Source organism: Passer domesticus, chromosome 1, assembly GCF_036417665.1.
Source record: "Passer domesticus isolate bPasDom1 chromosome 1, bPasDom1.hap1, whole genome shotgun sequence".
In the NCBI taxonomy this organism is placed as follows: domain Eukaryota; kingdom Metazoa; phylum Chordata; class Aves; order Passeriformes; family Passeridae; genus Passer; species Passer domesticus.
The window spans coordinates 73,772,366-73,785,836 of record NC_087474.1 but is presented as its reverse complement, the minus strand read 5'-3'; the positions used below and the strand labels follow the sequence as shown (position 1 = coordinate 73,785,836).

Below are 13,471 nucleotides of genomic sequence, written 5' to 3'. Positions count from 1 at the left end.
TGCAGGAATTTAAATACTAAGCTGTTCATTCCTCTGTGTCATCAGTTTCAGATCCTCAGCATAGCTGTTCACTTTTTAGTCTGTGAAGTTGAATTTCTAAGTTGCTCTTACTTATTCCAGAGGCCAGTTGTGGCAGATCTGTCTTGGTGATAGCATTCCCTTTCAAAGGTACCACAGTTTGTCCCTGAGACAGTACCAGAATTTCACCCAGATCAGGTCTCTTTCCAGAGTCCTATGCTTTGATATTAGTAGAACCTCTTCACGTTTATCTTGAGATACAAAAACATTGTTGGCCAGTTCAAGAGTTTTGCTTGACTTGATCAGGGATTGTTCAAATGGCCTGAGGTTCTGTCAGTGCTCATGAGAAATCGCCTCAACAGAACCATTCAAAGCCCTGGTTTGGACTCCAGCAAGGTCCAAGTAACTTCTGGATGCTGTTGAAGTACACCTTTATTTCCACCCTCTGTCATGGAACTGCCTGAAGCCTCCATCATCATTTTCAGTGGGTGCTGATCCGTCTCTGAAGCCTAAAGGTTGAAGCAGTGTTTGGTGGAGTGGCTCTGTAGTCACTGTTTGCGTGCAGAACATGACTCTCCATTTGCTTCCTTCAGTCCTGGTATAGCTGTGTGGAACCACCCCTGGAGTGAGCGGGCCTTTGAGCTGTCGTGTGTAGAAAGAGGAAAGGAAGGAGGGATTGTGTTCACCACCAAGTACTCTCTGAGATGCACAATCCACATGCACATATGTTCCCCTCCCACACTTGCAGTCCCTTCAAAGCAGTGTGTTGGCATGGAGGAGAGGCAACCAAAATTAAATGCCCTTTACCTTGTTTGCCCATCTGCTGTTTTTTTAACTGGAATGTTATTTTTCTAGTAAACTGAACAGCACTGCGATTTGAGTGAGAAGATTTGTCTTTATAAATGTGAGCATGAGACTTTAGTTCACAAGTATATGTTCTGCTGCAGATTCATGGTAGACATATTTTGTATCTTGAGAGTTTTTCCAAACCCTCCCCGCTTTATCATCCCTCTTGTAACATGAATGCATGTTGTTGACAAAATCATAGAGGGAGTTTGAAATCAATTATTATAAACATACCAACATTCTGCTTAGATCAACAAAGCATTGCATGTGTCTTACCTTAAAGATTGCTGCTGTTTTCATGTTGTCATGTCCCAGCCTACAGATGACTCTCACCAGCCCACCATCTGGCCCCAAACCAGCAGCCAAGTACCTTCCCTCCTCTCCCCTCCTCACAAGCACTCCCATTCCTGCCTTCTGCCACTACACCTCTCCAAAAAAAAACAGGTGGGAGCACTGCATGCTGGTGATGTGCCCTGCTCGCTAGGCCATCACAGAAATCATAGAATGGTTTGGGTTGGAAGGGACCTTAAAGGTCATCTTATTCTAGCCTCTTCCAAACCCCCTGCCATGGGCAGAAACACTTTTCACTAGACTGGGTTGCTCAGAGGTTCACCAAACCTGGCACTGAACACAGCCAGACAGCTGCAGTCAATACTGTATTCTTTCACTTGGGGGAAATAGGAAGTGGAATGAGAAGGGGAGATATCAGACAAAAATCTGTGAGTGGGATGCTAAACAATTTACATGTTTTGATTTACTAGCTTAGTGTGACATCATCCTCCTGAGATGTTTCCTTTAATTTTTCCAGGAGGTTTGCAGGCACAGGAGCTCTCTGGATTCTTTGCTGCTGTGTGGTACTCGTGTAGTATCATTAGTCCAAAACATTTTCTTTCCATTTTATATTTGTAGGAAACTGCCTTACTTGTTGGGCAAGGTACATAATCAAGATCCAAAGTTTCATTTGATTCTTTTCATCTTCTCATCCTTATCTTCAGCAACCCTACGGGCTAGAAATAGTAATTCTAAATGGAAGTATATAATCTTCAAAAATTGCAAATTACAGTAGTGTCGTGTTCGTTACTTAGTGCTGGTGAGAGGATTAGCTTTTTTTTTTTTGACATACACCAGAACTACCTAACTTTTACTTTCCAAGTGTTCAAAACTACCACTTAGCAGTGAGATTTTGCGCAATTCACTTGTGTGTTCTCCTGATACCTGATTTCATCAAGTATTTGTATCTGCATTTAAATATGTCAATACATCTGTCTGAGAGGTAGTTTATTTAAATTGTTCTCTGTGTGTCAATATATAAGGCTTTAATTCAAGACTGAATGTCTTCCTAAAATATTTACGTCAGCTCAGACATCTATGATTGGCTTGATGCAGGAGCTATTCATGTCTATAACTCATGTTGTACAAGATCTCACATTTTCATAAAGTCACATCTATTCTTAAAATCTCTGATGTTTTCACATTGAAGGAACATTGCATGCTGCTAATAACAACAGTGACAACTTGAAAGGTCCCTTCTGTTTTCAGGCACAATCAGTACAGGGGTTTGTGCCCACAAAGAACAGTGAGAAAGCTCTCCTGACTTTTGCAGGAACAGAAATAGTCTCTGATGTCATTTAACCTCATTTTTCTTTGCTCTTGTCTTCAATGGTTAAGTACATTTTAATGTCCCCACTTAGTCAGTGGGGGCAAACTGATGAAAATGCAGATGTTTACATGTTCTGTGCTCTGAGAGGCAGTGTTAGAATATGGGCTTAACCCAGGGAAGGGTTCTGGCTCCTGTAGACCTCCTGCATTGTGAGTCAATGTCTGTATCTGTTATTTCTATTTTAGTTTTCTTCTGTTAGTACATTTAGTTTAGACAACTAGCAGATGAAATCTGCTCGGTATATCCACTGCTGGTGCTAGACATAGCAAGAGCTGGTGTTGTTTTGACAGGCAGACAAACAGATTTACAGTTTTAAATTGAAAATTTCATCCTTTGGAGCTATTATGAGAACTTGGTTAAAACATTAATGGAATATTAAAGTGATAGTATTTTGACTTCTTCTGACAAGTATGGCAAATTTTCTGAGTGACAGTTCAGCAAAAGAGATTCTAACCTGCAAGTATAATTTTCAAAGGGACATTTTACAAGCTAACATTATAAAACAATCATTGGAAAAGCATCTTCCTAATAATAAATGGAAAGTATCTATTCCATATCCACTGTACAGTACATTGTTAAATTGGTGGCTATGTTTTCAGACACAGCAAAATTTTGAGCTTAGTCCTGCTTCAATGAATAGAAGGATTTCTTTCAACTTTATAGAATCTGAGGCCAGAACAAGCTCATTTTTGTGGTGGGAGGATGCTGAGCTAACAAACTGGCTAATTTGAGAGCATACCTACACACACGCGTGTAGTGAATTCAATAGGGTGCTAATTTTAGCTGATGTGAACTGGGAGCAAGCCAGTTGTGGAAATGCAAGGTTTTTACTTGTTAGCTTCCTTGTAGTCTGCCTTGCATATGAGTAATCAGTGGGTTTTTTCATATTTTCCTGATACTCCCTTAGCTCGGGGGGTTGTTAATTTCCTTTGTTCTGCTTCGGAAGGGAAATATAATATATAAATGGGTGAGTGAAGAGTTGGATAAAATGTACCACTCTGGTAACTATATGCTTGTGGGCTGACCTGCATGGAGCCTTTCCTAGGAATCTCCTTGAACGTATGGATGTGTGAGAGGGCAAAAAGAGAAACTGTGCACATTTATGGATAAAGGGCAGGTGAGGCTGCAGGAAGGACTCGGAGTAGCTTTTGGAGGTCTCAGAATTGGGGGCTTCCCACTCATGCTGAAGCAAACCTACCCTGGGGAGATCATCATTTCCACCTGCAGCATGACAAAACCACAATCTGGATGTGCCTTGGTTAGGTCATCTCTCACATCTAGATTTCAGTCAAATGGACTTTTACTCTACTTCTTTCATGTTCACAGCATCATTTAGTCCCAAAAGAAAGACCTGCTGTGTGGGACTTTTCCTACTCTCTATGCCAAACCTCCTAGTCCTTTCTCTGTCTTTAAATAAGGTTGTTAGGTATGAGCTCTTTCCTACTCTTCATTCCTGGTGAGTTGCTACAGGCAGTATGGAAATTGCTCCATTTGATCCCTGCTTTTCAAATGGAAGATTATGTTAAAGAAATGCAGAGAATGTGACTAAGGAGCTTGTTCTGTTTGAACATCATTATGTGCAGGGATGGTTTAGTTAACATCTTGTTCCTTTCGTTTCTGTTTTTTCTCCCCAGACTCATGTTTAGATATTTTGTATTCAGTGTCTCATCTGACCATGTAGCAGTTGCTCTCTGCTGAAAACCCTTAAACTGGCTGCTGTTTCGTGAGCCTGTCAATCATTCTGTTTTCGTGGCCTTTCTTCTTCAGCAGTGTTAGAGGTGGAAGTTGTTCTAATGATTTGCTAGCTAAATCCTGACTTTCCAGTAACAACTGGATATTCTTAAATTACAAACAGGTACTTTAGTTGTGAAACTGTTGACTTCCTGACACTCAAGGAAAATTTCTGGATGTCCCTGAGCTATTTTAGTAAATTTCTGAAAGTGTAGTTTCTTTAACTCTTTATATTTAAGTGGCTTTTATTTTCACACGCATAACTAAGTGGAACTGGTTTCTGCTTTGGCTTTGACTGGGAGCTCATTAATATGCCTTTTGGGTGGCATCCTGTCTTTTTGCTTGTCTTGGAGTGCCTGGCAAGTAAGAGCTTCTCAGTCTGTGATTGCTGGTGATGTCAGTTATCATGGCATTGTCTCACCACTTACTCATAGTCAGTGTGCTTTATCGTAACAGCCCTTAAAATGTAGTTACTTTTCATAGATTAATATGAAGGGTTCTGTGTAGATTAGGAATATAGAGCTGCTAAAGGGCTATAATGCAGAGCCAGTACATAAATGCCACAGGGCTACTTAATATAGCAAATATTTTAATTTTTTTTCAGGATGTTTAAAATTCTGTAGTATATGCCCTTGCTGAATCTTCATACATTGCCATTTCATGTGTATAGTTAGGCATTAACCATAGCCTGTGTGGTGAGCAAAAACAGTGTCTGCTGTTTTTGCATTGCTTTTCCTCTGTCTTTCAATGTCAAGCCTTATGAAATTTCACAGTGGTTCAGCCTCTGCTGGTTTCTTACACCATAATGGTGGGAAATCTTGGTCAGTATCAAATGTCATGTCTCATTTAATGTGTGTCATGCTGAGCAGGAAATTAATTCTTTTTGGGGAAAAAAAAAATCCTATTTCACTTTGGTCAGAGGTTTTCAGATGTGTGGAAGTGTTGCATTTGATTCCTGTTTGCATATGGACGTTGGAATGTCTCAGTTGAGGTTCTCCTGTTACCTCAATTGTCACATGTTTATTGCTGTTTGATCTTCATAGTCTTCCTCATCAAGCATGCTGATTTTATGGCTAAAAATCTGCTGGTTGTTACTTTCTTCACTTGAGATGCTAGATGCACTAAATGAGACCAAACTGTTCTAAAGAAGTTATTTCTTGGTCTTGTTAGGATAGGGCAGTTATGTCCTTTACACCTCATCAGAAGTCAAGGGTGTCTTGATGTGAGTAGCCATGACTTGAAAAGGTGCCGCCGGGAAGACAGCCCCAGACTGCAGCTTATCATTTACTCTTTACCTGTCCCAAGGCCAAACGAGGGTTGGCAGGCTCTCACATCTGAGATGAAACTGTACCATGGGAGAGCTTCCTGATAAGTCCGAGTGCTGTGCCTGGGGGCAAAGGTGTCTCCCTTTGCTTACGCTAAAATGTTATTGCACAATTTATAAAGCTAATCCGCTCTGCCCTTGCAATGGTATTTCGCCATAAGTGAGGACTAGCCCAGAGGACACCTTTGTGTCTGGAACCTTTAAACATGTCAGTTGCTTTATTTCACTTAGGAGGTTATGTGTGTTCCTGTTTCTTGGGGAGGAACCTTTTATGCTTTGAATTAATTACTGGATCATATCTGTATCTCTTCACTGCCGCTTCGAACAGTTCAGAACAATATTCTCTCCTTTCATCTTCAGTGTAACTTTGCATCTTAAACACTGGTGAGGGAGGTCCTGAAACCTGGGGGCTGAGGAGCCCCTTGCTCACTCCCACACCAGCTTCTTTCTCCTTCACAGGAGAACTATAGGCAGGCCTATTATTTTCAGGGAAACATTATTCAAGGCAATAAATACTTCTTGCTTTCTTCAGTGTTACCTTCATAGGTAACATACCTTCACAATTAATTCCTGTAAATATAGAATTAGTGCAAACAGTAGATTGTGTAGTTTAAACTTCTCCATTTGTACTAAACATTACTAAATATATTTGCCAGTTCTTAGCAATTGCTTATTTTTGATAGCCAGCACTCTGGGTATTTCTTGGAATGCCTGTAGTTGAAAACCCCAAAATTTCTTATGAGCAGAATGTTTTTATATTGCATTGGTTTTGTTGAGGTACCTGTTCAGATTTGCCATTAGTAAGATGAAATGTGGACAGAATTTAGCAGTGGGATTTGTTTCATGGTGGAAGTCACAAATGGGAAAAGGAATTAAGCAAAAACAAAAATAGAAAAGCAGGATTCTTGGGGATGCTCTTCTCATATAGCAAGAGAAGTATCATTGGTGTGTATTCTGATCATGATGACTGAACAAGATGAAGACCTGTGGAAACATGCAAGCAGTGTCTTGGGTATGAACATGAGCAAAAGTACTTTGCAGACATTCAGCTTTATCTATTCCAATCTCATAACAATGAAAATTGATGCAAGCTCTGTAACTATGATAAAATGGCTTCTGTTATAGGGCTGGGGACAAGGGGACACTGTTTCCCACAATATTGCTGTATCTGGGTGAGGTTGGTAAGGTCTGGCTAGGTGGACAACCAGAGGAGTAGTTCCACAGGTACAAATGCAAAGCCCTGCACCCAGGCAGGAGGAGCTCCAGGGCTGGGGACTGACAGGCCAGAGAGCAGCTCTGTAAAAGACCCTGGGGTTGTGGTGGGCAGCAAGCTGGGCACCCACCAGCAGCATGCCTGGCTGCAGGGGAGTCCACAGCATCCTGGGCTGTGCGGATGAAAGCATGACCAGATCAGGCGAATGAATTACCTGCCTCTATTCAGCGACCCTTAGACCACTTTTAGATACTTGGGTTATACCAGCAGCACCCCACTCTCCCCAGTGCAGGAGGAACATCAGAAACCTGGAATGACTTCAGTGTTGAGGCACCACAGCCATCAGGGCTGGAACATTTGTGCTGTGAGGAGAAGCTGAGGGACCAGGGCTCGTTCAATATTGAGCAAAGGTGGTTTTGGAGGTGGTTTTCATAGTCAGACTTCATGATGGGGAATGGTGAGAGGATGAGAGGCAATAGGAACAAGAAACAAGAGTGATGCAGGCGCTGGCTTGTTCCCCACGAGGATAGTCAAGCAGTGGAAAATGTTGCTCACAGAAGCTGTGTAGACTCTCTCCTTGGAGGTTTCCAATACTTTATAGTTCAAAACCCTATGGACTCAGGTCTGATCCCATAGCTGGCCCTGATATGAGCAGGAGGCTGGGCTAGAGATTTTCTGAGGTCCCTTGCCACCTGAATTGTTTTGTGATGGTATGAAATACCAATTTTCTTTTTGGAAAATTCACTCAGTGGCAGAGGTACTGGATGTGATTTCTTCATTTGTATAGATCAACATATATTTTCATCTACAATTACTTTTAATATATGAACTTGAGAAGCACTGATTTTATGGGCTTGCCAAGGTGCAATAGTAGGGGGCGTTAAAATTTAATTTGACTTTACAAAAATGTATGCTATCATCAAAGTTAGTGGCACTACTCAAATGGGTGCAGGTACTACATATTAACACATGTGCACCTTTCCTGGAGCTTGTGTTAGTAGGATATTTGGTATTTTGGTTAATAATGAGAAATTATGCTGATAAAATAGTCATTCCAGTACAACTATCTGGTGTGAAATGACCCTTGAAAGAGGATTGGGGAACCTGTGCCTGACAGCCAGTACAATACCTTTGATGGGTCACATATCAACATTGTCTGTTAAAAACACCAAGAAAATAATCATGTGCTTATAGCCAGTGTGAAATCCTGAAGCCATACTCACTTTATGCATGCCTTATGGAATCATTTGCTGTTTGCTGTTATGAACAAAAGGACAAATGTTGGCACAGATGAACATTTGATCCAATCCCTGTCATATTCCTTTAGCCTTTGAATGTCAAAGCTCGTCCCTACTTTTCTTTTTAACTAATCCATGTTAAAATGTGCTTTACATGCAAGTCCAGTGCTTTTAAGGGTCTGCTCTAGATATGTTTGGACTGGTGTTGTGGTAATAAAAGTACATAAACATGCATTAATCCTGCTGACGGGGGTTTTCAAATACCACTGCTGACTTGGAGTGCCCCAAGTTCTATCACTTGCCTCCTGACCTCTGAGACAGGGAGCAGCCACCCTCTGGCCACTTCATGAAGCCTGAAATTACACTGTTAAAATTGTTTTGCTTTAAAATCCGATTTTATTTGTACTTAAAATTAAGCATGGCACTTGTGTTAATCATGTTCAAATCTTTGTGTTGACTTGTTGGCTGTGAACATTTTCATAGTTGTATGGTTCGGTTATGTAATCAAGGTTCTGTTGTTAGGGAAAATATTTATGGCTGTACTTAACACGTGTGAAGTGGTATGAAGCTAAAACGTAACTTATTAAAAAATGAACATTTAGTTATTCCTTGCTGCATTTAAGGTGAGTTCTGGTGGCCTTACATTTGCCAGCAAATATATTATTTCTTAGTTTTTTATTTCATAATTATGTTTATTACTTATTCATGGAAACAGACCCAGTGAGGTGATTCATGAGTGCTTTTGATAGTTTTGGTGAAATCAAAATTAAAGAGTATGTAAAGCTTAGCTTAAGACAGAATAAGGTCCTTAGTTAACAGTCTCTCTCTTTTGGGAACCCTTCCATCTTTGGATCACTAGCATTGCTGGGTGCCACAGTAACCTCTTAGCCATTCATTTAAGACATCAATTATTAGTTAAAGACTTTCAGAAGAGACTTGGTCTTACTTGCAGTGCCCTGAGAGCCAAAGTACAGATTAGGAGCTAAAAGATCAGGCACTTGGATTTTAAAGTCTCATCTTTGTATGGGAGCAAACAGTGATTTTTTTATTTTTTTTTTTTTTTAAATTCTGCAGTGTGAAGTGAGTACATGTTATGAAAATTATGGTGCTCACTGGACTGCAGGGACAGAGAGTGGTTGCTTGCTCTATGTTCACAGGATGGCACTGAGGGAGAAGGGAGTGGTTGCCCTTCCTTGGTTCCCTCTTACTCTTTTCTTTAAGTTCAAGCCTGTAGCTCTATTAGAAGGGAGAGAGCGTGGGTGTTATAATAACATGTAGGCTTTGAGACAGGCAGTTCTGGAAGTTGCTTAAACAAAACCATTGAGATCATTTTGTCAAGACACTGTCTGGTTCACCAGTAAATGCTTTGGAAGAAAAAAATCAGATCACTTATAGCTTCCCTTATTTGCTGTGTGAGTTACTCTGCAGATTGCTATCTACACCATCACACCTGTGTTCTGTTGTTCTATTTCCTGTGCATAGAGCGAAGTGCATCAGAGAAATTGTAGGTGAACAAAATCATGTTTAGAAACATCAGCTTTTTCTTGTCATGTTTTGAGTGCAGAATTCATGCTGAAGCAAAGGAATTAAGTGGAGAATCTTGAGAGCAGGCAGAACAAAGCCAACCAGGCAAAGCACAAAAGAGATGCTCTGGTGTCCCTGGAATGTGAAAAGCAAGGTATTGAGCACAGTGACATTGTCCCCTCTTCTCCTGGCCTGGGTAACTTAATCCTATTTGATGCAATACAGCTTATGAGAAAGATTCTTTTTTGACATCTGATTGAGGTGACATCAGTTCTCAAAAATACCACTTCAGCACCAGAGGAAAGGGGGAGTTACCACTCAATGATGAGAATGGCTGGGAGACTGCAGTGGGGGTGAGCAGAGCACATGGCGTGGCAGGGAGAGAAAGAAAAGCAGATCAGCTTCATACTTTTTTCCCACATGAGGATGTTTTTTTGCATTCTTTTTGTTCGGTGTCAGTTTGTGGATGTGGGTACACAGACGGCCCTGGCAAGTCATCACACTCGTGAAAGTTGCAAGGCAGAGGAGTCTTTAGCATTTGGGACCGATGCTTTCTGCCAGTTTTGTTGATGCCTCTGGAAATACTGATGCAGTTGACCTTTGTGCAATCATGTAGCTGTAGATTAAGAAACGTGCAGTGGAATATCTTTAACATAAACTGGGAATACAAAGCAGAGACTTATACAAAAAGAATGACAAGCTAAAAATAAGTGAAGCAAAGATGTTGGTAGTTCCTTTTTTTCCTCCAGATATGCCAAAAATTTCGTTATTAGCAAACATAAGGTGAATATTTCCATTAAGAATAATAATAAATATTTCTAAATTATCCAGGAGTGGCGTAGAAGACAGGACTTAAACATTTTTAAGCCATGTAAAGTCATTCTCATGGAAGTACATTTTACAGGATTTTATGGACGGGTACACTGAAGCAATTCTGTGACTCCATCTCTGGGATCACAAAATTTGTAGAGGCAGAAATACAAATAAAAATTAGTTCTCATGGTTTTTGTAGACTGGAATTTTATTAGTATAGAAGCAGCACAATTATAGTGAAGACTGAAAAAAATACTTTTTCTATAGGTAATGCAATGCATAACTTGCCTTTGTTTATTCTTTTTTCTTTTCAACTTCCCAAACAATTTTTATGCTTTGGTGCGTGTTGAACAGCATTTTAAAAAATAAAGCAGTAAAGATATTATGGAAAATTCTGATCTTGTTATTCAAAGTGAATGAATCTTTTTAATTGCTTGTTGATAGATTAGAGATGCATTTTTATTTCCATTGAGGCTTTTGTAAGCCACGTTATATCATTCAGCTGTGTTGGTTTCCAGTTCACCTTACATTGTGCAGGTTGAGTATCCTTGTTCTTTTGCACTGTATGGTTGAAACCCAGAAACAGTAGCTTTGAATATTCTGATATATCAGGAAGCACCACATCATTTGATTGTTCAATTGCTGCAGTATGAAACAACTTAGTCTTTTTTGTGTACATTTGCTTGGATGTTTGCAATTCATGGCACTGTTACTTTCCTCGCTGTGTAATCTGCCCAGCTCTTCCCGTAGTGCTCCAGTACAAACACTGGCAGTATGATCGGTGTGGAGGCGTGATTGTGACAGCACAAAAGCTACAGTGTGTGCATAAAAGGAACCAAATCACTTATGCACAATTAACAGGACCATGTTTCAGAGAGATCACCAAACCATGGCTAAAAGCATGCTTTTATGTAATTACCTTGTTATTTTCTCTTTGATTCATATAAAACTGGTTTTTGTTGTTAATGAAGAAAAAACAGTCACAGTATGAATTGTAAAGAATTCACCCTTAATAATATTAATTATAAGTTATTAGTTTAAGTCACTATTAAATTGTGAAGCAATGGAAAGTACAAAATGTTATGATGGAAGACTGCTTGGCTTTGAATATGTTAAATCAGCCTAATAGGAATAAGTTTTGATGATACAGCAATAAATCCAGAGTTCATTTAAAAGTTAAGTGAACAATTACCACAGAAATTTCTTTCTGGATGCCCAAGAGGAGCACAAAGTTACCAGAACTAGGATTTGAAGCCAGTAGTTCTGGCAAGGGATTCAAGCATCTCTTTCATGGGACTGCTGAATGTGGCAAAGCAGACTTTTACTCTTCATAGGTAAGCTTTCTCTAGTAGGGCAGGGAGAGGTGTGGGTGGGGTTCTGCAGAGATTCCACACTTGCAATGAATTATGTGCACTGTGGTTTCACCCCAGCCAGCAGCCAAGACTCCGTAATTCCCATTCTGTTAAGCGACTGTAAAGAACATTAATTCTACCCCAGCCAAAACCAGCACATTGTGTGACATGTAGTCTTTAATCTCTCAGTTTGCAGGGTAATCTGAATGAACTTCCATTCACCCTAACTGAATATCTGTGTGCAGTTAAGTTGGCATTGAGGCTGATTTTAGGTTTTGAAATTCCAAGTATCTGGCATTACCACACAACCCAGTTGGGTTGTGCTCTGGATGGAAGCATAAGATCTATGCTTTTTTTCCCTACTGGTCACTTTGCATTTTCTTGTGCTAGGTAAGCTTTAGGCATGGCCTGGGTTTTGTGTACATGGAGCAGGAATTTCATTCTGCACTCATCATTGACAGAATCTCTTGTCAGATGACACAATCCATTGGCTTTCCTCCCACCACAGTATTAAATCCAGCTGGTGTTTCTGCAAGAGGACAGTGTGTGCCAGTCCAAGGGGCTGTGGGGTTGATGAGTACTGGGAAGTCTAAGATTCTTCCATGTGCCTCCTTGTGACGGTGACTGTGAGAATTTCATCCCTTTACCTGTTGTTGTAAGGCTGTTCTTTACCTAGAAGTGCACATAAACCTCTGTTCCTGAGTTACTTATGCAGGAAAAACTGCTTGGGGTTACTCAGTGCTGCTTCCCAAAATGTGTGTGTCTGAACCTTCCCAGAGCCATCAGCCCTCCAGTCACTTCAGATTCCTCCTTTGCTTTTAATATTGTCAGTCAGATTAGTAGGGAGTTTGCTAACAGCATGATGAAGGAGTTGGTAAAGCCTAAAAAAATGAATTTACATCCATTTAATATTTAGCTTACTGTGCCCTACCAGTGGTGCTAGTGGAGGCAGTGGCTCTGACTATGTTAGGATAGAAGTAAAAAAAAACAAATTAGCTGATAGATTATATATATTTGAGGCAGACAAAGATGTGTAACTTGGGTATCCACTAAAAAAAAGGCTTCTGTGTATCAACACTGAAATTCAGTCTATTTGTGGTTTTTGTTATAGAGGGAATTGGACTGCCTACAAATACAAGTGCTTCCTACAAAATTATTCTGCTGAGTAATGCTCCAGTTCATTTGCTGTTCCCAACCCCCCTGAAACTCTGCATGCATATCTGCTTAAAATCAGCAACAAGTGTAGCTAGTAATGAAATAATTCAAATTTAGTTTATTTTGTTTCATGATGCACAAATAGGAAGTCATTTAAGTGTGACTGATTTTATTCATCCATGGTAGTTGCTCATCTGAAATGCTATTGAAATTCAGTAATTGGAGCTCTGAAATACAGTATTTGACAGATGGTGTGGGTGGTTGTGCCATTTCTATGATAAATCTACTTACAAATATAACCATGGGAAGTTGTGTTCATTCCTTGATTATGGGAACATATAGATGGAAAAAGTGACAAACATGACATATGTGTCTTGGTTCTTCGTTTTCCTCTTATAATGATTTGAATTCTTAAACTAATGCAAGAGAGAAGCTTCTTTTACTTGTCTGAAAAGGAGTTGCTAAAATATTCCTTCAGTAACCTTCCTTTTCTTACATTTCCTTTGAAGCTTTTCCTATCGTGAATTACTTTTGTAATGTCTTCAAGCATCAGTTGGAAAGCATTGCTCATTTTAGATGAAAACAAAGTAGATCTTC

General features: G+C 40.0%; 1 protein-coding gene across 19 annotated transcripts in view; it reads left to right on the top strand.

The window, feature by feature from the left end:
• Positions 1-13,471, top strand: part of HIVEP1 (HIVEP zinc finger 1) — a 127,362-nt gene that overhangs the window by 74,804 nt on the left and 39,087 nt on the right. Inside the window, exon 1 of one of the 19 annotated variants that reach the window (XM_064424592.1) lies at positions 11,382-11,701. The exons of the other annotated variants lie outside the window; for them this stretch is intronic. Within the exon in view, the coding sequence (XP_064280662.1) occupies positions 11,671-11,701 (31 nt within the window). The 5' untranslated portion in view covers positions 11,382-11,670. Of the gene's footprint in view, positions 1-11,381; positions 11,702-13,471 lie in introns of those variants that run through there. 19 annotated transcript variants of the gene reach the window in all.